The 25,424-nt window shown below is 46.6% G+C and overlaps 1 protein-coding gene across 1 annotated transcript; it reads left to right on the top strand.

Annotated features, from left to right (window-relative positions):
* Positions 1 to 25,424, top strand: LOC119175039 (uncharacterized). Its single transcript, XM_037426213.2, has 4 exons — positions 1 to 315; positions 8,810 to 8,981; positions 18,513 to 18,664; positions 24,816 to 25,424. Exons 1-4 carry the CDS (start codon positions 228 to 230, stop codon positions 25,178 to 25,180), a joined length of 777 nt encoding a protein of 258 aa, XP_037282110.2. The 5' UTR covers positions 1 to 227; the 3' UTR covers positions 25,181 to 25,424.

Below are 25,424 nucleotides of genomic sequence, written 5' to 3'. Positions count from 1 at the left end.
CAGCCTCCATCTCCCAGAACGGAAGGGGGCGAAACAGACGGTATGGGGCAATCCCTCCGTCGTCGTCGTACGCCGCCGCCGACGCTTTCGATCTGCATACCACGCGCAACCACGTTGCCGACATCGTGGCTGCGTGACCAAACATGCCTGCCGGCTCGGCGTGAGCGGTACAACCCCGAGAAGCTGACCTCTCGTGTCCCCGTCGAGACGTGCAGCTGTAAGATGAAATGACAACGCGTACACTATGGGCAGCGATGCGTCCCAGCAATGCTTCACAAGCCGTTGGGCTTCTCCTCGCGGCGTCTGTCCTTTCCGGTAAGTCACCCTTCCCGAGAATTCCTGCTCGAGCATTCTTGTGAACGCGGATATGTTTCGGTATTGGATAAGACAACAGTTTTATTCGGGAACGAATAGCATAATCCGCGTATAAGTATTCAACCCGAGGAAATTGCAAGAGGCGACTTCATTAGTAAACCTTCCATTGCCTAGATAGAAAAAGAAATAGATTACCTGGATTCATCAGCATGTGCAAAAATTCGTCCTTATCCTGCTTAATTTATTTCTTGCAGTGTTTTTTTTTCTTCTTTAAGCTTAATCCCACGCATAAACGAGTGTAGTTGGATCAGGCGAATGATGTTACTTTGTCTTATGTCTTTACGACAAAACTTATTTGGAAGTCAGCGCCAGACCTCGTCGGTCGTTTGTCTCCGCGTCACTTTCTGCTCTGTGCACACCATTGGAGAATACCAATTAGTCCTGTCATACACCTTGCTTGTCAAGCAATCGACGCTCTCGTGACAGTCATGCGCTTGATGAATAAACTGTCAGGCGCAGCAGTTCGGGGAAGCCGCCGTGACGTTGTCGCCCACTCCTTCGTTTGTTGCTTTTTTTTTATTCTTTTATTGTTGTTCAAGTGCATCCTTCCTGTTTCCGCTATGCCGGTGCGCAGTTTGTTTTACACCTGCTTGGTCAACCTGCTTCAAACAAGCCCTGAACCTTGATTACTCTGAATGTTTCTGTATGTTTAGCTCTACCTTATGTCGATATTTTATCGAATATTGGGAGTCACACTTGGTTCTATTTGACGAAACAAAAAGCATGTATCTGCTAATACAAATATGACTTTGACATTACCCATGTTTGTACGGGTTGTCTGTTATTCATTGTCCGCCACGGTAGAGCATGGCTTATGGCGCTCGGCTGCTGACCCGAAGGTCGCGGGTGCGATTCTGGCGGTCGCATTTTGGTGGATGGAAGATAAATTGCAGTGGCTCGTGCGATTTCAATGCGCGTCAAAAAACACCAGTTGGTTAAAAATTTATTCCCTACGGCGTACCTCAAAATCATATCGTTGTTTTGAGAAGTAAACCCCGACATATAATCATTTGTTGTTCACTAACTCATACATATCTGAAGCATAAATGGAGAAATGCTGATTCCTTGTATTTTTCATTACCTAACATTTGTATTCTTTAGAAAATGATTTTAGGACATTAAATGTCTGGCATTTTGAAATCTGAAATACTAATATCTGATTGCGTGACACGCCGTGGTGATGTACTGCGGAATGACTGAGACATCTTGAAGTTATGCACCGTGAATCTAAATCGCGATTGATAAATAAATGAAATACTGTCTTCTTATGAGAAGCGTAAGGTGTCTAATAGTCTGCGAAGCAATTGTGACTTTTGATATTGTTTTTTTTTTTTTTTTTAAGTCAGCACTTGCAAAATCTTCACACCACCGGATACTACGATGCGAATGCACGCAGTTTTTTTGTTTTGTTTTTTTTTAGCTGGTGTCAGGTCACGAAGGTGCACATCATTTCTGTATTCATAGTTGAAAATTCTGACTAATTCTGACCCATTGTCCTAATATATAGTGATGCGCTTGTTAAGTTTTCCTATATTTGTGCCTCAAACGACGATGTTTGGTATTGTCAATTGAGAAGGAATTTAAAAAAAAAAGGGGGGGGGGGGTGCAGAAGAACGTCCCGGAGGTCTCGCAGCTGTCTGATTAATGGAGTTGCGACTCAAACTTTTAAACATATAGATTTTTTTCTGTTGTTTTTTTCTCTAAAAAAAGCACTGGTGTCGAGAACCCCAAATAAAGTTTCGTAGTGCCTGGTAATGCATCGAATATACCTTCAATACCTTTACATTGAAAAAGCACTTTTGCTTTCAGTATCGAAGAGATGGCTTCGCAGAAAGATGCAAACACAGTCTGACGTCACGGGGAGACACCAACGTACTCGCCGCAGATCTTTTAGTCGCACGTGGTGCAGGTAAACAACAATAACTGCATTGTAAACCAGGGACTACAACAATTCTGTGATTTCGGCTGCATGCAAGACGCAGACTTGGCAAACCGAGTGAACTAATCGTATTGGCTTGCAGATGCTGGTTGACGAAAACTTCAAATTTCAAACGAAATATATGTACTACGTCATAACACTGTATAGCAAGGAAATTGAAATAGCCTTTTCGCGGCGCCTAAAAAAGTTAAGGCCGCCTAGCACTAAATGGTCCCAAGCCTAAAAGTTGTTGTTGTTTTTTTTTGGTTTCTTTAGTTTTTTCCTTTTTTTATTCCTCCCCGGTTTTTTTTCGTGTTTTTTTTTTCATTTCTATTTTTATTCCTTTTTCTCTCTTTATCTATTTCTTTTCCTTTTTAATGTCTGTCTTTATTTCTACTTTTTACCTTTCTCTCTCTCTTTTCTATTTCGCGCTCGTCTTTCCTGCGTGACGCTAACTAGTTGCTACTGATAAGTGATAATGATCAAGGCACTCGAATTAACGAAAGGGAGATGACCTCTTGGCACTGAATATGCTACACATAAGGAGTTACGCCAAGGGACGACGACAACATACGTCAACCCGGCACTTAAAAATCGTCTTACTGCTCATTGAAGGCTTCCTCGTTGGCACTTCGTCACGGGTCGTATGAACAACTTGTGTGGGAGATCAGAGAAATGCTGCACTATGAGACCAAAAAAAGGACACAACAGCGTTGTGTTCCAGTGTATACCAAGTCATGGTGGTATCTCCGGCAGCGACCTCGCCGATGAAGCAGCCGAAAATGCACACGTACAAACAAACCTTGTTTCCATACCATGATCTAGGATTAACGCGGCTGGACACTTAGTAAGCTGGCGCAGAGCGTGAAATTCCAGAAGTTGCAGTCATCACAGTTCGCACATCATCAACTGTACTCTCTAGACCCACCTCTACGACTGCGGCTTTTGTCGGGCCTTTCCAGAGAGGAAGGTACAGTTTTGTGCCATCTGCGTCTGGGCAGACCGTACAATGCCTACTTAGATTGGGATGGCCGAGAGTGTGGAGTGCAATGACTGCGTCGTTGATAAGACTATTTTTAACACCTCTTATGTTGCTTACTATCTGGCACACACAAACGAGAGACTTCACGTCCGCAGTATTCTAAATCAACTGGACCGAAGTTATTTCACTGTCGAGAAGGTATTGGGACCATGGCGCTGCACATCCCAGTTGCGAAAGAGAGAGAGAATGAAATGAGAGAAAGGCAAGGAGGATAACTAGAAATTGGAGCATCCGGTTTGCTACCCTGCACTAAGGGGAGAGAGAATGGGGAATCAAGATGGGAAATAAATCGAAGAGCTAAATAGAAGCGCGAAATAGAAAAGAAAAAAGTAAGCTGGGGCGCTATAGCCTATTCAATAGGCCACTACCACGCAAAAAGTTTAATAAGGCCTTCACTGATTTTCTGTGTGAAAACAGATTATGTCACTTTTCAAGCACTGACTGTTCTCACAAAGGTCTGTCTTCAAGGCGAGCTAACGCAGCAGCTAACTGCCGTCTTTGCACGCTGTAACGAGGGCAGTGACAGAGAACGTGCTCTATCGTTTCATCGCTGCCGCAATGACCGCAAGCAGCACTGTCTTCCTTGCCGATTCAGAAGGCGAAAACTTTGGTGAAAGTGACACCAAGCCACAGTCGGCCAAGCATCGTTGTCTCAAGTCGAGATAGTCCAGACGGAGGCCGAAGTCGACTAAACGTGTCCAGCCTATGCCGTCGCGTGTGTCGTAAGCGCTCAGCGTTCCACAGGTGTTTTACTTCTTCATTAGCGATTTTTTGGATTTTCATTGCATCATCCGTCCTTGAAAATGGAATAGATTTTTCTTCACCATCTTCGTGTGCTGATCGAGCAGCTGCACCAGCAGGTTCGTTTCCCAATGTGCCGCAGTGACCTGGAAGCCACTTAAACATGATTTTGGGTCTTTCGTCGAAGAGGTACTGAAGGAGCTCTCTCATTTACAGCACTAGTTGTCCATGAGGTCCCCGGCGTAAGACGAACACCAAACACTGTAGTGCTGCCTTGGAGTCCGTGAACACGCTCCATTTCTCGGCTTCTTGGTGTTTAATGACTTTCACTGCGTGACGTAGAACAGCAAGTTCCGCAGCTGTCGATGACGTCCGGTGGGATAACCGAATATTCGTCGTTGTCGCGGTCGCAGGAAATAACACCGACCCTGCAGACCCATCTACTTTAGTAGAAGCATCAATATATATGGTTATGCTCACTGTACTTCTCATACAACAATAGAAGAGAAAGCTGCTTTCGCGCTCCATGGAGACGAGAGCCGTGGTCCGGAAGGCAACGAAAACACTGTTGCGTTTCCTCAAAGACATCAGTCTGTTTCATCGTTTGTGATGTGAAACTGTTACGCGTCGGCCCAGCCAGTAACATTTTTTCCTCCTCTATGCATTTCCTTCCTCCTCTCCCCTTCTCCAGCGCAGGTTGGCGCGCCGAGGCTCAGCCCTTGTTAACCTCCTCGCCTTTCGCCTTCTTTTCTCTCTCTTTGTTTTAACGCTGGCTCGTACCGGCAGGGTAAGCACGCGGAGATCGCACGTGGTGGCGCTTTCCTAGTTTTCGTGAAAGCACGGATCAATAAGGCGTGACGTAAACCCTGGCTCTGTGCCCAGTTCAGTTGGGGTTGTTCGCTCGCCCTTCAGGATGCCGAACTCTCGTTCGGGGAACGACTCGAATCGATAGGGGAATGACACGGGTGTAGTCACCAATTCTAGTACACTTACACTGGGACACAGTGTTCTTTTTTTTTTTTCGAAGGGTCGCGAACTTGACCATCGACACGAAGAAAAAAAATTCACAGCATATTCACGGAGTGAATGATGATGAGTAGGTTGAAGCGTTCGTTCGTCTGTCTGCTGAGTGAGTCAAACTAGGTGGTCACCTACAAGGGATGGACCGAGCCACGGCTTTAGGAGCTTCACCCCTAAAAGAAAATGTCAAAGCGACCTACAACGAAACGCATGAAAACACGATGACACTACTCCAAGTTTTCATCTCCGCATTTTGGCTGCCAAATATTTGAAAGGGTTAACAATAACAGCAGTGATTTCACGTCCGAAATACACGATATGATTATAAGGGACGCCGCAGTAGGGGCTCCGGAAATTTTGACCATCTGTTCGAACACCAGATGGTGAAACTGACATTGTATACTAAATAGGCGTATAGCGTTTCGCCTCCATTGAAATGCGACTGCCATGGCTGGAATCGAACCCTCGACCTTCGTTTCAGCAGCCGAGCGCCATAACCGCTGCACCACCGCGGCAGATTCCTTTGCAAGGGTTAGAATAGTAACACTGTTTGTTGTTTTTAATTATGTTTTTAACTACATGGCAATACCACTCAACTTCTTCACCTTCCTCCCGGACGCCTTTCGGAGTGTATCCCACTATCCACTGTTAACATCAGTGAAAACCACGCAACAATAGGTCTCAGAACTCCTGAGAGTTTACGCGCATTGAAGTAATCCAAATGCGTAGTACACGACCTACTAAAACAAAACAAAAAATAAACAATGGAGACAGCAGTCATGACTTGGATGTTGAACTCATAAGGAAAACGATCGAAGCACCAAGCAACCATGTTTGTTTGTGCGTTTGTTTGTTTGTTTGTTTGTTTGTTTGTTTGTTTGTTTTAATAGTAACAAGGTGACTGCTTACCTTTAGTAAGCAGTAAAGGAAATATACTTTCATCGGTATTAATTAATAGCTGTTGCACAAAACCAAGAATTACGCTCTTAATTACCGTGACAACATGCATCGCAAAAAAAGTGACTGGTGGCGATGCACTTTAGCAGTTCTCGCTCTGAATGACATCATGTGATTTTTTCAGGGTATCCGCAGCGGCTTAGTAATCAGCAGATATTCACTAAATTTTCTCTTACATGAGTGAACTTTTATAAACTACGACGACCAACACGGGAAGCTTACTTTTCAGTTTAGCACGTCACGTTGACGCACCGATGCCACGGCTCCGGTTCGGAGTTAGAAAGAAAAACAACAGAATTTTTGCCTACATTTTCTATTTAAATAACGTCCTTATCACCGCGAAATTGCAGAAAACCGAGATTTTAAAGAATGCATTATCGGATTGAAATTTTTCACGTTTTCGCGACATCTTAAGGAGTAATCTGTACCCACGATAATCCGAATGGTTCACCGATCACTCTGTCATCGCATTTATAGCACAAAATACAAAAGAAGGGGAATCGGCCGCCGTGGTGGGGTCGTCGCTCTGGTGCTGACACCGAAGTCGTCAGTTTGATGGGCCCGGCCACGGTGGTCGCATCTCGATGAAGGCGAAATGGTAGAGACTAGTTTACTGTGCCATGTCAGTGCACATTACAGAACACCATGTGGTCGAAATTTCCGGAGCCCTCAGCTGCGGCGTCTTGCGTAATCACGTTTTGGTTTTTTTGGACATTAAACCCCAGATATCATTATTGTTAGAAAAAAGGGGAATACTCTGGAGGGCTCGTTGTCTCTACTATACAAAAACAATGAAACCACTAGACAAACGAAATTAAAAAAAGCATAGGGAGCATAATTGGAAACTTTTTGATGCATTGCAATGATTATCATCTAAACCGAAAGCAATTAAAGTCATTTTACTGTAAAGTTAAGTAGCGCAGTTTTTAACATGGACAAGAAGAATAAGAAGGACATGAGCGAGTGTCGTGTACTTCTTACCCCTCTTGTCCATGTTAAAACTGCGCTACTTAACTCTACAGTAAAATGATTTCTCACTAACTAGCCCAGTTATCAACCTTATTGAGCAATTAAAGTGTCCGGGCAATTTCGGTAGATGTGATTCACAACCTTCGAATTGTGCGTCCGTTAGATTTGAGCTACAATGGGGGGCGCGAATTGCACCTCGTGATTTTCTGGTCATTTTTTCGTATTTAACCTCAATCAATACACTACCGGCAATAAACCACAAATAATGTCATCTATGCTTTGCTTGGCTTGACTTGTCTGTCCATTTCATTACTTGCGCGAAACGCACTCATACAAAGTAATCCCTGAATCAAAACCTATGATCTCGAGGCAATTACTCTTGAATCACCGACTGCGGTCGAGCAAAGCGTATGAGCGTGCAGCTGTGCTGTTCTCTCGCCCTTACCGGAAGAGGAAACACAAGTCGAGCACCACCCCCTCGGTGTTATTAGTCGACGGGAACACAGCACGCAAAGAGGAAGTGTGGAGGTGGCGATATGTTGTCGCTGGGAAACATTTTTTTTTTTTCCTCTTCGTCAGTGTCCTTTCGTGAAAGTGACCGTCTTACTGTTGCATTTCACTTTCAAAATCAGGGACACTCTTTCTAAGTTCGAAATTTATTTCTTTGCATTGTTACGCTCTTTTTTGTGTATGAAAAAAAACAATGAAAGGTAGGCTACGTTAGAGCCATGGCTGGCCCCTCAACATGGCAATAGTACTGAAGAAACACGAAAAAAAAACTGCGATGAATAAAAGAAATTTGTTTGTTCGTTTGTTTGTTTGTTTGTTTGTTTGTTTGTTTGTTTGTTTGTTTGTTTGCTCACCCTCAAGAAAATATCAGCCATGATTGGGTAGAATTTATTCGGTTTTTAGGGGTGAAGCTCCTAAAGCCGTGGGTTGGTCTCTTCTAGCAGGCAGGTAGGCAGGCAGGCGGGCGGGCAGGTGGACAGGTGGGCGGACATGCAGGCAGGCAGGCAGACAGGCAGGCAGGCTGATGCATGGACGGACGGATGCACTGACGGACGGACAAACGCAGGCACGAAAGGATGGGCGGACGCACAGATGGACGGACGGATGGATGGACGCTGTTCCTTACTCATCATCATTCACTCCGTGGAAATGTTGTCATGTTTATTTTTCCTGCTCTTCCTCTATACCTTGATCTTGGCATTTTGATGGAGGCGAAATGCAGGGGGCCTGTGCATCGGGTGATGTCGATCCACCTTAGGTAACACAAAATGGTCGAAAGCGCCCGAACAAGACATATCCGTTTTGTTGTTTTTTTTTCTATCTGGTACGGTTTATTCACAATGCATATATGTTCATTCGCGTGCTTATATACGCATGCAAAACTACGGATGGCGGTATTCCCCCTTCCCCTGGACAGTGAAGCTCTCCACGACGACGTGCATATAGCTCATTGGCTTTGGAGCGATAAATGACAGAAACCAACCAGCGAACATAGACCTCGATTTCGCCGAAGTGTTGATTTGTGTCTCATCGTGGAGCATCAATATTTTGATGTTCGGTGTTCACTGATTAAGGTCAGAGTCAAAATCAAACAACCTATAGAAAGTGCATCACGTTTTCATGGCTTTATCTACGTTTAACTATATTATAGAGACATATTCGGAACCACACTTCGCATTGCTGTGTATAATAGGCCCTGCCACTGTTTACGACACTGGGGAATTCGTTTCGATCATTTCTCGTTGCCAATAACGTGTAAACGCTCGATGCTGATGCAGGCCTGGCGCCGTATGCGTGGTGCTGCCTGCCCGGACTGCAAGATTACGACGTGTGCTTCAACATCTTCCTGGAGCGCGACTTCCCTCTGGTCGAGGCGTTCCTGCTCAACAGAGCGTTCCTCTCCAGGGGCAGGGTGCTCGTGGAGCCCGGAGACCTGGAGACTATGTGCGAGTAGGTGTTCGTGCCAGTGCCATCTCAAGGACTCGCGTCCTTTCTTCCCTGTCATCGCTGAATTCTACAGGGCGTCTAAGTTGATCATTATTTGGTGTCAGGAATTAATGCACTCTTTCATACTTGCTACAAATATCTTTTTTGAGAGTGTGGCTAAACTGTTTTAATTAGATGTCTTATTCCTATTTATTTTTTTCTCCACTGCTCTTTGTACACGCTGGCTTCCTGGCCTTCACCCGTATTAGGTTTCACATACTGACCAAGCATCGTTATCATCATCAGTAGTAGTAGTTCAGTGAGCAACACAGACAGATTGACGCACCACAGTTCCGCCGGAAAACAGAAGCTACCGGATTTTCAAAAGTCTTCATCAGCACGTGATGACAGCTATAGAAAGCGGTTATCCTTGTAATTTATATATTATTTAAAATATCTGTACCTAATGTGTTGTAAGGATTTTTAAAACAAATAAAGCAGTGTTTTTCAAAGGGGCTATATGACACGGCTACCCAGAAGTATGCGGTTTTCAATGACAAATTACAAATATGTAGGATCTACTTTACCTATGCGTATATGAAAGCTGTATTGTACAGGAATATTTCAGTTCAATATGACCCCTGGAAGTCGACTGCTATATAAGCGCCGTCCATCACCGGTGTTGGCGATTTTGCCTTGTGTGTGACGTGAAGTGCCGCATGAAGCGGCACCATCGTCTTCCACCCCAAAATTCAGCCGTTGTAAATACTTCAATTTCAATGTAAACATGAGTAAATTATAAATGGCTCGATTTCGAGCACAGCTCAAAAGAGAATTAAACGATTCGCTGGAATGAAGACACTTGCGGCTCGTGTAAGCGTGTTTCCCGGCTCTCAATGCGCTTGCGTGTTTATGCATGATGTTCAATTCCAAACTGAATGCTCGTCAGGATGCACTGAAATTCCGCCAGCTTGTTCGTGAAGGCCCAAGAATACACGCACATAAAAATGGATTATGATCAAAAACTGGGTGTCATGGCCCCTCATGTTGAAAATAAACCTTTCTTTTATATATATATATATATATATATATATATATATATATATATATATATATGTGTGTGTGTGTGTGTGTGTGTGTGTGTGTGTGTGTGTGTGTGTGTGTGTGTGTGTGTGTGTGTGTGTGTGTGTGTGTGTGTGTGTGTGTGTGTGTGTGTGTGTGAACTTAATCGTCCTCATGTGCTTAAACACAGTGTTTAGTTTCCGGTGTGCTAGCTTCTTTCTTTCTGATGCCGCGTTCCCTTGCTAACAACATTGGTTGCAGGGGTCAAGTTTGGTGGGCTTCCCCGTCTGCTTTTTCTGTACAAAGAAACTATTTTCCGTTACTTGCTATGTAGTCGCTGTCAAATTCAGTCTTCGTGCCCGTCAGTTTTTTTAGAGGGGCGTCTGATGATTGTATGAATAAGCATACAAGAGCCACATCTTTGAAATGAAGGCTTAAGATGGTTGAGATTTTGTTTGGAGCTCCTGCTCTCCAACAGCCTCACAGATGTTTGCTTCGCTATCAACAAATTACTAATGGAGTCTGAAAAGATGCACTACTTAGCCGTGTCAGTTTTAAGTAGCGCTAATTATAATTTTTCCATTTATATTTATCTATTATTGAATTATACCAACCGATTAGTATCCTGTAGAGCAGATTGCATTAATCCATTCATTTCGTCTGGTTGGTGTGAGCCACCGAAATGTAGGAGAAGAAAAAAAAAGAAATCGGCAGCTCAAATAAGTATGTACTGCATTCCAAGTGGGGGATGTGATGTACGTGCATGTGGGACCAACGGAGCAATTGACCTTAATTTAAGATTGATATTGATTGATATGTGGGGTATAACGTCCCAAGACCACCACATGATAATGAGAGACGCCTTAGTGGAGGGCTCCGGAAATTTCGACCACCTGGGGTTCTTTAACGTGCACCCAAATCTGAGTGCACGGGCCTACAGCATTTCCGCCTCCATCGAAAATGCAGCCGCCGCCACCGGGATTCGCTCCCGCGACTTGCGGGTCAGCAGCCGAGTACCTCAGCCACTAGACCACCGCGAAGGGGTGACCTTATTGTAAGAGCGAAGCTCCAAAAGCTCGAGGTAAAGCGTCGGGTGTCCGCGAAAAATCCTGCGCGCCGCTGCTTATCACGCTCGGTTTTTTTATCAGCCGCGTTCACCGATGAAGACAGTCTGCGCAGGTGCCACGCCGTGTACCCGTCGCACCAGAGAAGTACGATCGACGAGCGGCCCACGATTTCTATGATATTGCGTGCTGCCACAGCCAGCAGGGCATGTCCGTTCTGGCGCTGGGGTATGGACATTCTTGCAAAAGTCGGTGACAGGCTCTGGTTAGACTACGCTTTGTCTACACCAAGGAAAGCATCAGCCAAGGAGGCCACGTTAAGTCGCCAAGTCAACCAGCCTCGTGGTTTCTTACACGAGTAGCGTAAGCTTCCATCCTTTTTTTTTCTTTGTTTCTTTGTTCTGAAGGACCACAGTGTGCTTCTGCAATCTTCAAACGTTTATCAAAAAGAATTTTCTTAAAGTTTATGTAAGTACCAGTTTTGGAATCTCGGTCTTCATTCCATGGAATGGAATGAAAAAACTTTATTTCAGTCCTGCAGGACGCGCTTAGCGCGTAGCGGGCGTCTCCCACGTAGGGACCGACAGGGAGTACCTGGCGGCCGCTTCGTGGGCCTGCTGGACGGCCCATTGCTGGTCGGCGAGAAGTGAGCTCCTGAGGGACCTCTCCCACTTGCTTGAGGTAGAGTCGGGAGGAGTTGTTCTACACTCCCAGAGCATGTGTTCGAGTGTCGCTGTGTGTCCACATGATGGGCATGTGTCGCTCGGGTATGCATCGGGATAATAAACGTGAAGCGTGGCAAGGTTTGGGTACGTGTGTGTCTGTAATAGGCGTAGGGTTAATGCCTGTGGTCGGTTAAGTTTTGGATGTGGGGGTGGAAAATGCGGCGTTCCAAGTAAAAGTGCTTTGTAATTTCATTGTACGTAATTGGTGCATCCCGATTGGTATCCAACCCAGCAAGATGAGGTTGCCCTGTGGCAGTGCGGTCGGTAAGTGCGCGCGCTGCATCATGGGCGATCTCGTTGAGGTTGGGTAGGGCACCCGGCACCTGGCCGAGATGGGCGGGGAACCAGATGACAGTGTGGTGCTTCAGGGCACTCGGGTCCGCATTTGCGCAGGATACGTAACGCCTGGTCGGAGATGACTCCGCGTTCGAAGGCTTTGATCGCCGGCCTGGAGTCGCTGTAGATGAATTCCCGTTTGCTGTCGAGCATAGCTATAGCTATAGCTACTTGCTCCGCTACTTCGGGTTTTCGGGTGAGGATTGTGGCTGAGTTAAGAGTGTGCTGCGCGGATGATACCGCGACCGCGGCGAAGGCTTGGTTGTTGCGATAGGCAGCGGCGTCCACGAACGAGACTTTGTCCGCTTCCATGTCTATGCGCTTGTGAATGGCAATCGCCCGCGCAAGGCGCCTGCCTCTGTTGTATTCGGGGTGTACATTTCGTGGTATGGGAGCGATCGTGATAAGGTCGCGGATTTCACGGGGAATTAGAGTCAACTCTGGGGGGTCCCTGGCCCTCGAGGAGAAGAAGCCAAGCTCGCGCAGAATATGGTGGCCCGCCTTGGTGGTAGTGAGTCGGGTCAATTGCACACGTTCCTGAGCTTCGGCGATCTCTTCTAGCGTGATATGTGCGCCAAGCTCGAGGAGTTTGTACGTTGGAGTGGTGATAGGGAGGCCAAGGGCTCGTTTGACCATCTTGCGAATAAGCGCATCTAGTTGATCGCGCTCAGCACGTAGCCACTTGTGTATAACGGCAACGTATAGGTAAAATGGCACAAAACAAACGCGTGTACGAGACGCAGCAGGTTGTCTTCTTTGAGACCATGGTGCCTGTTGGCTACTCTACGTACGAGTCGTATGGCATTCTCAGTCTTAGTCCTGAGCTTGTGTACTGTTTGGGTGTTGGTTCCTCGGGACTCGATGATCATGCCGAGGACCTTGATGGTGTCTACCCTGGGTATAGTACGACCATCTCTGGTGTGGAGGGTGATATTGCGTTCCGCCGGAGGTTTCCACCCTTTGGGCTTGGCACCCCGGCGTTTGGGCAAATATATCAACAGCTCCGACTTCGCACGTGAGTACCTGAGACCGGTGTGGTCGAGGTAAGACTCGGTGGTGTCTATAGCCTCTTGCAGGGCGGACTCAATGAAGCCATCTGACCCTGTGGAGCACCATATGGTTACATCATCCGCATAGATAGTGTGATTTAGCCCGTCTATTTTTGAAAGTCGTTCGGAAAGCCTGATCATCACGAGGTTGAAGAGCGTGGGTGAGAGGACGGATCCCTGAGGAGTGCCCCGCTGTCCGAGCTCCACTTCTTCCGACACTAGGTCTCCTACGCGGAGGACGGCTCTGCGTCGAGTGAGAAAATAGCGGATAAAGTAGTAAAATCGATGACCTAGGCCGACGGCTGCGATCGCTTTCAAAATTTGACGAGTGCGTTATTGTATCGAAGGCCTTTTCTAAATCGAGACCGAGTATTGCACGAGTGTACCGAGTGTTTCCGCCATCTAGAAATTGATGCTTTAGGAGTAACATGGCGTCTTGAGTGGATAACCCTGGTCGGAAGCCAATCATGTGGTGCGGGATGCAGTCGTTATCTTCGAGGTATCGACCAACCCTGTTGAGGACGACGTGCTCAGCCACTTTGCCCACGCACGACGTGAGAGATATGGGGCGTAGGTTATCTAGGCTCGGCGCCTTTCCCGGTTTGGGTATGAGAACCGTGTGAGCTAGTTTTCAAGCATCGGGTATCTGACCCTTTTTCCATATCTCGTTGATAGTGTCAGTGAGGTAAGTGACGGAAGATTCGTCCAGGTTGCGTAGGAGCTTGTTGGTGATGCCATCGGGGCCAGGGGCTGAGCGGCCGTTGAGTTCATGGAGAGCTAGCTCGGCGCACATCTTCAATAGAGAAGTCGGCGTCTAAGTTAGTGTTGTCGCTGCCAGAGTAATCAGGGTGAGGGGCCACAGGGTCCGTGGGAGATATTTTTCCACGAGGTTCTTGACAACATCTTCCGGTGACACTGTTCCTTTAGCCTGATGAAGTATCTTCACGATCGAATGACGCTGATTTGTGCGGGTGTTGGTTTCATTGAGGAGGTGTTTGAGTAAGTTCCACGTTTTGCCATTTCGAACCTGACCATCAATCGAATTACAAATTTCGTCCCACTGCTGTTTTGAAAGGATGCGGCAGTGATCCATCATGGTCTTGTTCAGCTGAGATATGCGTTTGCGTAACCTCCGATTAAGGCGCTGGCCCTTCCACCGGGTCTTCATTCCATCTTATAAATAAATTATTTATTTATGTCATAAATACAGCCAGGCTAACACATGAGCCCTCAAGTTGCACAAAGGAGGAAATATATGAAAATACAAGAAGAAGGAAAACGTGCGACGCAGAGCTATATATCATCAATAAATACAGAATCAGCGTGAAACGCCAGTACTTACACAATACTTCAGATTTTCGCATACACGTGCAGAAAAAAAGTAAGAAAAAGAAAGCAACGCAAGAAAACAAGCACGACAAACATCTGCTCATACAAAACCAGTAATTAACTGCTTTTATCGTATAGTAAAAATTACAAGTACTGCTGCTATATACTTCATTCCTCTCGGTTTCGCACTATGGGTATATACTTGAGCGCCCGCACATAGGAATGACGAGTCAAGTCAAGGTTACATGCATCGAAATTATATCTCATTTCTACCCGAGCTACGTACATAGCTATCGTTCTGTTCGTGGCGAATCACGCCTTTCTGCTTCGGTGGCACGTTGCTGGAGCCTCCCAGCATGATCGCGCGTGTCGGATTTCAAGTATTTCGGTGTCCAGGCAACTGGCAGAGAAAAAAAAAGCAGTAAAAGAGATATGAAGCCTTACAGCTCCACTCTTTCGGGACGAGATACATGGAATCCCGTGTGATTGACACAACGACCGCGTTGACACAGCATGGCCACTGGCTCGCATAAATATAAAATAGCGAAAGAAATGGGATGAACAGACGAAGAAGGCGCCTGGAGACGAGAAGCAGCTTCTTCGTATCACTCGCGCCTGCCACAGCGATGCGTCAGCGCCTTCTCTTTGCTGTTTATTGTGTGACGCATATCTAGACGCACGCCTTCGCCGTAAGACGACGCTGACTTCACATGGTGTGGCAATTCCTTAACGCATATATACACTCACCTCATTAGCTGTAGCTGCTGCTTGGGACGTTTCTTAGGACCTTTCTATCCGTGCCTACTGCGTGTATAAAAACAGGCTGTACTGGGTGGCCTCCACTCGTTACGCAATCGACATGGTGTGACGCTTGCTGTGATTTTACGCTTCTGCCATGCATTATAAAATTGTTTTCAACGCAACTACTTGCAGTACATGACGCCTCTATACAGTTGTATTTTCATGGCATTTGTTTGAAGGACAAGCATATATAGGCATGAGCAGGGTTATTCATCAGAAGGGGGAAGTAGGGGGCGAAAGTTCATCGCAGCATCCCCCTCCCTACTAAGTCAACGCTCGGGAAAGATTTTGCGCCCTGATCGACTCTTGGGTGACTGTAAAAGAGGAGGCCACCCGCCTATTTCTACGCTAGTTCCCATACGGACTAAACCGCTAAGGGGCAAAAAAACTGAAATGCCATATTTTGAGCATCAAGGAAAGCAAAAAAAAAAACTTTGAACAGTAGCAGGGTTCACTTTTCCAAGTAGCCATGAAATGGATTGACTCAAAAAGCTTATGGCCCTTACGAATTCACCACCATTGCCATTTTTTGGCCGTGTCGGTATAAAGAAATCGAAAACATATTCAGCTCTAACAAACAGCTAGGGACGTCCCTGTTTGTTAGCGCTCGGTCTGTTTTCAAATTCACCCCCGCAAACATTTTTGGAATGGGTCCACTGCGTGCTGTTGATATATTTGCCCAAAGGCCGGGTTGTCAAGCCCATAGGGTGGAAACCTCCGGCGGAACGCAATATCACCCTCCACACCAGAGATGGTCGTACTGTACCCAGGGTAGACACCATCAAGGTCCTCGGCATGATCATCGAGTCCCGCGGAACCAACACCCAAACAGTACACAAGCTCAGGACTAAGACTGAGAATGCCATACGACTCGTACGTAGAGTAGTCAACAGGCACCATGGTCTCAAAGAAGGCAACCTGCTGCGTCTCGTACACGCATTTGTTTTGTGCCATTTTACCTACGTTACCGCATACATAAATGGCTACGTGCTGAGCGCGATCAACTCAATGTGCTTATTCACAAGGTGGTCAAACAAGCCCTTGGCCTCCATATCACCACTCCAACGTGCAAACTCCTCGAGCTTGGCGTACATAACACGCTAGAAGAGATCGCCGAAGCTCAGGAACGCGTGCAATTGACCCGACTCACCACCACCAAGGTGGGCCGCCATATTCTGCGCGAGCTCGGCTTCTTCTCCTCGAGGGCCAGGGGCCCCCCAGAGTTGACTCTAATTCCCCGTGAAATCCACGACCTTATCACGATCGCTCCCATTCCACGAAATGTACACCCCGAATACAACAGAGCCAGGCACCTTGCGCGGGCGACCGCCATTCTCAAGCGCATAAACATGGAAGCGGGCAACGTCTCGTTCGTGGACGCCGCTGCCTATCACAACAACCAAGCCTTCGCCGCGGTCGCGGTATCATCCGCGCAGCAGACTCTTAACTCTGCCACTATCCTCACCCGAAATTCCGAAGTAGCGGAGCAAGTAGCTATAGCTATAGCTATGCTCGACAGCAAACGGGGATTCATCTACAGCGACTCCAGGCCGGCCATCAAAGCCTTTGAACGCGCAGTCATCTCCGACCAGGCGTTACGTATCCTGCGCAAAGCGGACACGAGTGTCCTGAAGCACCACACTGTCATCTGGTTCCCCGCCCATCTCGGCCAGGTGCCGGGTGCCCTATCTAACCTCAACGAGATCGCCCATGATGCAGCGCGCGCACTTACCGACCGCACTGCCACAGGGCAACCCCATCTTGCTGGGTTAGATACCAATCGGGATGCACCAATTACGTACAATGAAATAACAAAGCACTTTTACCTGGAACGCCGCATTTTTCCACCCCCACATCCGAAACTTAACCGACCGCAGGCATTAACCCTACGCCTATTACAGACACACACGTACCCAAACCTTGCCACGCTTCACGTTTATTATCCCGATGCATACCCCAGTGACACATGCCCATCATGTGGACACACAGCGACACTCGCACACATGCTCTGAGAGTGTAGAACAACTCCTCCCGACTCTACCTCAAGCAAGTGGAAGTGGCCGCCAGGTACTCCCTGTCGGTCCCTACGTGGGAGACGCCCGCTACGCGCTAAGCGCGTTTTGCAGGACTGAAATAAAGTTTATTCATTCCATTCCATTCCATCCCAGTGCGAGAGCAGTTACAAATATTTGTTGCACGCTGAAAAAGTGGTGGAACAGGGGAAGAAGGTGCGTCACACGCACCCCGTGACCTTGCGCGTTTTTGTTGTTTTTTTTTTGTTCAAAACGCGCGGACACATCGCGGCCTCCCGCGGCGGCCCCGGTAACTCCTGAGCGCTCTACGGATTCTGCAATCAGCCCATGGCGTGGTACTCGAACCTCGCAATATTTTTTTTTTAGTTCATAGCACAATTTACTGAGTGAAGAGAAAGCAATTTCTAGCGGACTTGGAGAATTTATCATAAATTGCAGGCCACATGTTGTGCTATAATTTGTGGCTCGCATGCTCTCGGGAGCCTTGAATACCGATCGGCAGCCATGCTCGAAAAGTGTTGCACGGCTCCTTTAACTTTAATGCGCATCTTATTCCCCACACGCTCAGACAGTGTGTAGTGCTTGGTTATATATATATATATATATATATATATATATATATATATATATATATATATATATGTGTGTGTGTGTGTGTGTGTGTGTGTGTGTGTGTGTGTGTGTGTGTGTGTGTGTGTGTGTGTGTGTGTGTGTGTGTGTGTGTGTGTGTGCGTGCGTGCGTGCGTGCGTGCGGGGGGGGGGGGGCAGATATAATGCGTGTATCTAAATCTCCACACCCGCTTGTTCAGGTGCACGCAAAGAACCTAACGTATGTTACCGTATGGTAAACTTTATTGAGGGCCTGTAGAGCGTGTCTCAACACGCAGCGGGCCGCTCCCTCACAGGGACCGGGAGGCCAAGCTCAGGAGGCCGCAGTCCGCCCTTCACCGTGCCTCTCATAATTGTATCGTGGTTCTGGCACGTAAAGCTCCAGCATTTATTATTGCTGTTGATTGATTGATTGATTGATTGATTGATTGATTGATTGATTGATTGATTGATTGATTGATTGATTGATTGATTGAGCTAAACGTGAGGCACGTGACACCAACCGTTATAGCGCATATACTTCGCTCTCCTTGCGGCTTGGTCGCAGAGGTTTCGGCGAACTGCTGGAGTGCTACGCATTCCACTACCTGAACTGCGCCGACTTGGGCGGGGTTCGTCGGGAATACTTCGAGCGCCTCATCAAGGCCATGGTCTCCTCCTTCCAGCTGCTCTGCGTCAACAACCGAACCACGCTGCAGAGTGAGTGGTCTCCTTATTCGTCTTCGTTTTAAATGCTTCGTTCGTTTTATTGCAATAGCAATTATATGGTCACTCTCGGCTGAATTAAGCCGCCGGTGTCGATGTCATGCACCGTATATGTATACGTATCCACGTATATGAAAACGCACGAAAGAAAAAAAAATCCAGAAAAAAAGACTCTGGTGTGCGGAATCGAACAGGGGACCTTCATGTCGTGAATGCGAGGTGTTAGCCAACAAAACTGCGAGTGAGCGTTTAAGCGTAATTAATAAAAGTGCAATAAGCGGCTTTAACTTGCATGAAGCGGAGATTAGCCTCCTTGCATACGCAGACGACATTGCAGTTTTCTGTACAAATTATGAGAGTATGATTGCTGTAAATGCCATGAAAATTTTTTGCCAGGTGTGTGGTAGTGCCGTGAACTGGAATAAGTGCCTTGGCTTCTGGCATGGTGAATGGAACGTCACACGAAGAATATTGCTAAACATTAAAGGCAGGAAACACCTGTGAAGTATTTAGGAGTGCCGCTGGAGTTATATCACGACAGTGAACCGTATTGGAAAAAAGAAACACAGACATTGCTCAATGACGTAGAAAAATGGAAAGGTTGGGGTATTTCGATATTCACACGGGCCACAACGTGCAACTTGTTTCTTGTGAGCAAGCTGTGGTACGTAATGCAGGTTTTGCATTGCAGTAGAATAAGTCCACAGAAAATACACAGAGTATTTGCAGTTTTCATTTGGAGCTCTGTCTGGTAAAGATCAAGCCGCACAAGCCTCTTCAGAAAAGTTTGAAATGGCGGGCGCAGATTAGTTCATTTGTACATTAGACAACTTGTCAATCGTTTCCTTTTTCTGCGTGATGTAGACGACTTTTTTTCTAGAACTGTTATACAACTAAGGTTATCTAGAGTGCCGCTGGGATTTCTCGTATCGACATCAAATGTGCAAGGACCAATGCAAGGGTAATTAAAGGAAGTTGTTTCGTCTTTCCACTTTTTGCAACTGAGATTTATGGTAGATTATTTGGCTGAAGCATCACGTAAAAAATTTTATAAAGACCTTGTCGATGTTTTACTGCCTGTACCATTGTACCGTCAGCTATATTGTGCAGGCCAAGGACAGAATGTTCTGAAACGGGTTAAAAGAATGCTTGTAGCGCCAGAGGTCGAAACTTTTTTTTTTTTTTAATATCAGACTGGTACCTTACCAGTTAAAACGTGGTTGCAGGACAAGGGAATATTCGTGCCATGGAGCACAAATTGCCACTTGTGTAATAAACCGGAAACAATTGAACACGTATCTATAGATTGCTGAAGCGGGGTCTTTTTCTGGGACATATTGCAGAAAACCTTGAAAAAAATTACCGTTAAGTCCACACGAAATCCGTTTTTTTTTTTTGGTTAAAAACGAGGCAGGTGTACCTTGTGATCTAATCATGCTTCTGGGCCTGCACATTATATGGAAAACCCGATGTGCCTTTGAAAACGCGGACGTAGAAGTGCTATCTTTGCGCCAATATTTTTTCGAATCAGTGTGCCATTTTCTTGAAGTGCTGAAGGGCCAAGAGGATGTACCAGACTGGATTGTGTGCATTAAGCCATTGTTACAAATGCCAAAGTATTGATCAATAGTCAGCCAAGAGCTGACAGTACCTCAATGAATTTTGTGGGTGTATTTTGTGACGCACTTGTATTTTGACCAATATGTAAAAATGTAAAATGTGAACAGTCTTGATATGCAATGCAATAAAGAAGACTAAGCCACCTAGAGGTACCTCTTTCAACGTTTAAATGGCAAGCTATTTATATCTACCACTTGCCGCTGTTGGTAGGCATCGCGAGAAGGGGTGGGGGGGACTATCGTCTTTTCAGCATTATCAGAAAGATGGCTTAATGAGTGCTCTCGCCTCTTAATGGGCGGCTCTTATCTCTCACGCGTAATTTGGCCCGCGGAGAGGAGGAAAGTGGACGATCTCGCGCGCGCCCTTATCTCCCGGTGGGGAGGATCATACGTCTTGGCTGGCGTTAGGGTTGTACCAGAACGATTCTGTTGTAGTTACGGGGCGCACTAAGGTCACTGCAGTCGTTGCACAGCCTCCGTTTGCGGAAAGGGCGCGCTTTTCAGACACAGCAAAGTAACAACTGAGACGCTTATTCGCGTTCATCTAAACCTGTGAGTACGTTTCGTGCGTCATTTGTGCGTGAGAAACGCTGGGCGTGTTTCCATCTGCTTGTCATTCTGCGCGTGACCTTCCAATTTGTTGCTATCGCGTTCATTGTTTCGCCTTTGCGGCAAAGTTGTGACTTTTTTTATAAACTACTTCGGTCTCTTTTGGAATACCCTTGAAGTCTGCACAGCGCAGCCAGTCACACAAATTTTAAACCACGCGTGTTCTGCCATATTTGTCATTTTTGTAGCCTTTAGTCTAAAGTTTGCATTTTCAGTTAAATAAGAGTGAATGTGCGAGTACAGTCACTATTTCATATAGAAACGGCGATGCATCATGATCCTGCCTTAGTGAATGGGACGCCACGGGCATAGCCCACACGGCTATAAGCGGTGCCGTTCTGACAGCTGTTCGAGGACAACCAATGCAGGGGTATTCTTTATTAGCTACAAATAAATACAGTGCAAAATTAACACCCACACGCATGCACAAAGTTGTATTTTTTTTATTCGAAAGACTGCCCTTTGGCATAACAAACGTACGTAAAAACGACGCAGCTTCATCACACATAAATGAACAAGTTACACTCATGCATGAAGCTCGACAAGGATCGGTGGAGAGGCCCTCTTATCCACTCTTGTAAGTCCGGAGGGTGACCGGGACGGTGACCCGTTGTTCCAAGATGACGAAGGCGCGCTTGCTCGAGGCCCGGCCACGACCAGAGCACACACTTGCGTGCACGCCCACACGCGTTCGCTTACACACTCACGCGTGCGTGCATTAGCACACGCTCAAGAGAAACGAGCCACGATTGTGAGTGTTTTCTTTTTTCTATCTCTGTGGGCGCATGTGTTGATTTTTTCGCCATATATTTATTTGTCAGCATGGTGGATCAATTAGACCACCGAACTGCATGTCCTTCTCGAGTGCGTTTCCTAATTTCTGGACAAAACGCGCCAGACTGTGCTGGACATTCATCCGTACTGGTTAATGTTTCTTTCTGCATCTCTTGAAGTGAAATGAATAATTTTAAGCGCAGGCCACGAGTTACCAAGCCAAGCGGTATCAATAAAAAACGATGCGAGAGCATGCTTACTTGACCAGGGGTTCAATGAGTAGTCATCCTGTTGATAATGCAAAGCCCATCTTAAAGATTACAATCTGCTATGCACTTACGATAGAACAACGCCAATGCAAGATGATTGAAGCATTTTGAAAGAATGCAGATAATTGGATCAGTGTGCCTTGGCAATCGCGGTGCGAAACAAACCGTGTACAGTCTCGACGGAAAAAGATTAGTACAAGTCAACGGTGTCCGGAGCCGCGAAATGGTGACACGCGGGGCACCCCTAGTTCTCGAGTACCCCGGTTACCCCGGTGGCGAGGTTGCCAAGTGTTCCATTGTCCAAAATAATGGTAGCCGGTGGACCGGTGAAAAGCAGCTTATCTTGCTGTCGGACGATCCGAAAGCCCTAATCTGAAAAAAATGACCGCAGTTTCCCGAGTGAGAACATCGGTTAGCATGCGAAGCATATATGTTGAACTGCGATAAATGTGGTTTGTAATTTGCGACATGCGTGTGTGTTATGAGTGAACACGAGTGAACACGCACGCACGTATGTGTCTTCAGAATTGCTTGCGATTCCGCCAACGCATTGGCTGACGCTATTGGAAGGGATGTGAGTAAGTGTGTTTGCGGATTTGTTAGCATACATTTTCACCAACGACATCGGACGTGGAGCGACCGCACAAACCAACCGACGAAGGGCGGCGCGCCCCGACACTCGGTAATTTAGGGAGCCTACATGAACGGCCGTTCATGTAGGCTCCCTACGGTTATTTACAGTGAGCGCCGGCCCCGGCCTGAGCATGCGCGCGTCAACATATAGCTGACGCACGTAAAACTAAAGGTCGCGTGGTGCGCGGAGGGGAGAAGCGAGCGCAGCACGCGCTGTGTTGAGAGGAGGAAGGGGTGCACAGATGGCTGGCGGAGGAGGAGAGGAGGCTGCGGACGGTGACGGCGCATGACTAGCTCTAGTATAACATGCTCCGCATGTAAAAAAATGCTTGTTCATTTTACCGGGAAAATTAGACACGGGGATGCTATCAGGGGAACCAATTCGGAGTTTGCTTGCCTGGATTATCAGGTCATACCCCTCAAATAGGCGCAGTATCCGCAACAAAAACGTGTGTTGGCAAAAGCGCAGGAAAAGCGGCCCTCTGGCAGACAACACCACCCGGCATCCTATGAGTGACGTCACCACGTAGGTGGCGCCACGCTATGTCCTCAAGGCCAATAGCAAGATGTGGTTATGCAAACTTGCCTCTTTTTTGTTTCTTTTTTTTCGCTCAAGTTGCCAGCAACCGTATCTTCATTGCAGTTGCCCAGAAAAAGCTCCTTGTTGGATTGCTTTCTGCCGGCCACCTTTGCTTTAAGATGGAATGTGCTTGACACTATCGACAACGGTGCTCTCGGGAAAAACGCCCAGCTGAGTAACGCAGTCTTGCCACTGCGGCAACCGGTCACTTGTGTCAATCGTTTCTGTCAATTGAGACTGTTCCTCTCTAACATGCTAGCAAGCATTGTCTTTATTAATTTACAGTGATATCTTGTTCCCTGATGAGTATACTTGTTGTTTTTTATTGACGCATGAACGCAACAAAAAAATGCAACTTGATAAAACATTTTGTTGGGCTAGTTGATACATGCTTACTGAAATACAAGTGTGAGTGAGAATTTATTAGAGGCAGAGAGGTCGGCCTGAGCTAGTTCGCTCTAGCCTGCTACTCTACACAGGGGATAAGGGAAGGGGGAAGGAAAGAGGGATGAAGGGTGATGATGGGGACAAGAAGAGGTGCACCATGGTGCGTACGTACAGTAGCCACTTAGCATAGTACCCTACAGCCTAGTTTCTAGTCCAGTGCTTTTTATAGAGTCTAGAACAGCCTTTGTAGCAGTTTTTGACACTGTTTGGTCGTTCATTGCTGACAATATGTGGCTTTCACTTAATGGTGTTCGTCCGATGCTTGCCAACGTTGCAGTTAGAATTTTTCTTTGCGCCACGTATAATGCACAGTCACAAAATATGTGAGCTATCGTTTCGCGCACTTGTCAGCGTTCACAATTCGGGCTGTCCGCACGGCTGATTAGGTGGGCGTAGTGGCGAGTGAAGGCGACGCCCAGGCGAATTCGGTGCAAACTGAAATACACAAATACACGTACCATCAAGGAAGGACAGAACACCTTTTCTGGCGCCCTTTCTGTTTTGTCCTAATTTTTTTTTATTTCTTGATGATATGCGTCTTTTTTGGAAGGGGAGGGGGGGGGGGGGTAAAAGAAAATGGTTGTGAGGCAGTGCCGTGTCTGTCTTTTCTCTTCTCAATACTTCTAGCGCTGTTCATTCCTCTGTGCTCGGCGCGTTCCAACCAGCCGAATTCAAAACGCTAATAAAGTTAACTGACTCATTTATTTCCACTGCAGCACGACAAGATGTGCTAAAAAGAGCGCCCTTTCGTCAAAGTCAAATGCTGCCTCTGTGCTTCATTTTGTGCTTAATCGTATGAATTAGTTTATAATATTCCGCGCATACATTTTTTTTATTAAAGCTTTCACGCAGATGCTAATGTACATGAATGCAAATGTTGTATGTGAACAGAAGTGGATATGATTGTGTGCATGCGTTATTCACAGATGTCGTAAATGCATATATATGTGGATATAGAAGTGTGTAGAATATTTATTGTGTTTTTTTTGTTTATACACATGATGTATTCTGGTTGCAAACGAACAGTACACGAACCCCATCAAGCATCAAGCTGCTGGTGTGCAGGTTTTTGTTTCTTGCCCTTCCGTTTTCTTAGTTTGTTGTTGTTGTTGTTGTTGTTGTTGTTGTTGTTGTTGTTGTTGTTGTTGTTGTTGTTGTTGTTGTTGTTGTTGTTGTTGTAAAATAAACTTGACACTTGACGTGTGCTTGCGCAGACCTCTTCTACGACGGCCACTGCATCGGCTCCGTGTCTGACGGCGCGGGCGATTGCCGAACGGCCAACTTCGACCTGGCGACGGCGTGGAAACGGATCTTTCGTTTCCGCGCCACGCAGCGAGACTGCAGTGATTTGGTGCGCCACACTCGATGCCTGGTGCGAGCGCTCAGCTCTTCCTCGTGTCGGCCTGAGGCCACCAGTGCCTACAACATGACGGCCATCGACTTCCTCTTCGTCTTCTGCCAGCAGGACTTCTCTGACAGGAACGCTACCTCTGCCAGCAGGTTGCGCTCTCCCTCGACTCTGAACATCGCCGCCGTGCTAGTCACTGCTCTGTCCGTACTCAAGGCCTTTGTACATTGAACTGAGTGGTTCCTGGGTCGCGCGTGTCTTCTCGTCCAGATTCTATCTCTCCCTCTCTCTCTCTCTCTCTCTCTCTCTCTCTCTCTCTCTCTCTCTCTATGTGTGTGTGTGTGTTTTTTTTCCATGTGAATCGACAAAGAGGAGCTAAACTAAGTCATTCATCTATGCACTTTTATTTGCCAGAGTGGGACTTCAATAACGGAAGCGATCGTTTGTAGGAAATAAATCTAATATAATATAATAA

This window comes from Rhipicephalus microplus, chromosome 5 (genome assembly GCF_043290135.1).
Source record: "Rhipicephalus microplus isolate Deutch F79 chromosome 5, USDA_Rmic, whole genome shotgun sequence".
Taxonomy (NCBI): domain Eukaryota; kingdom Metazoa; phylum Arthropoda; class Arachnida; order Ixodida; family Ixodidae; genus Rhipicephalus; species Rhipicephalus microplus.
The sequence above is the reverse complement of the archived record's forward strand: the minus strand, read 5'-3'. Positions and strand labels throughout refer to the sequence as shown.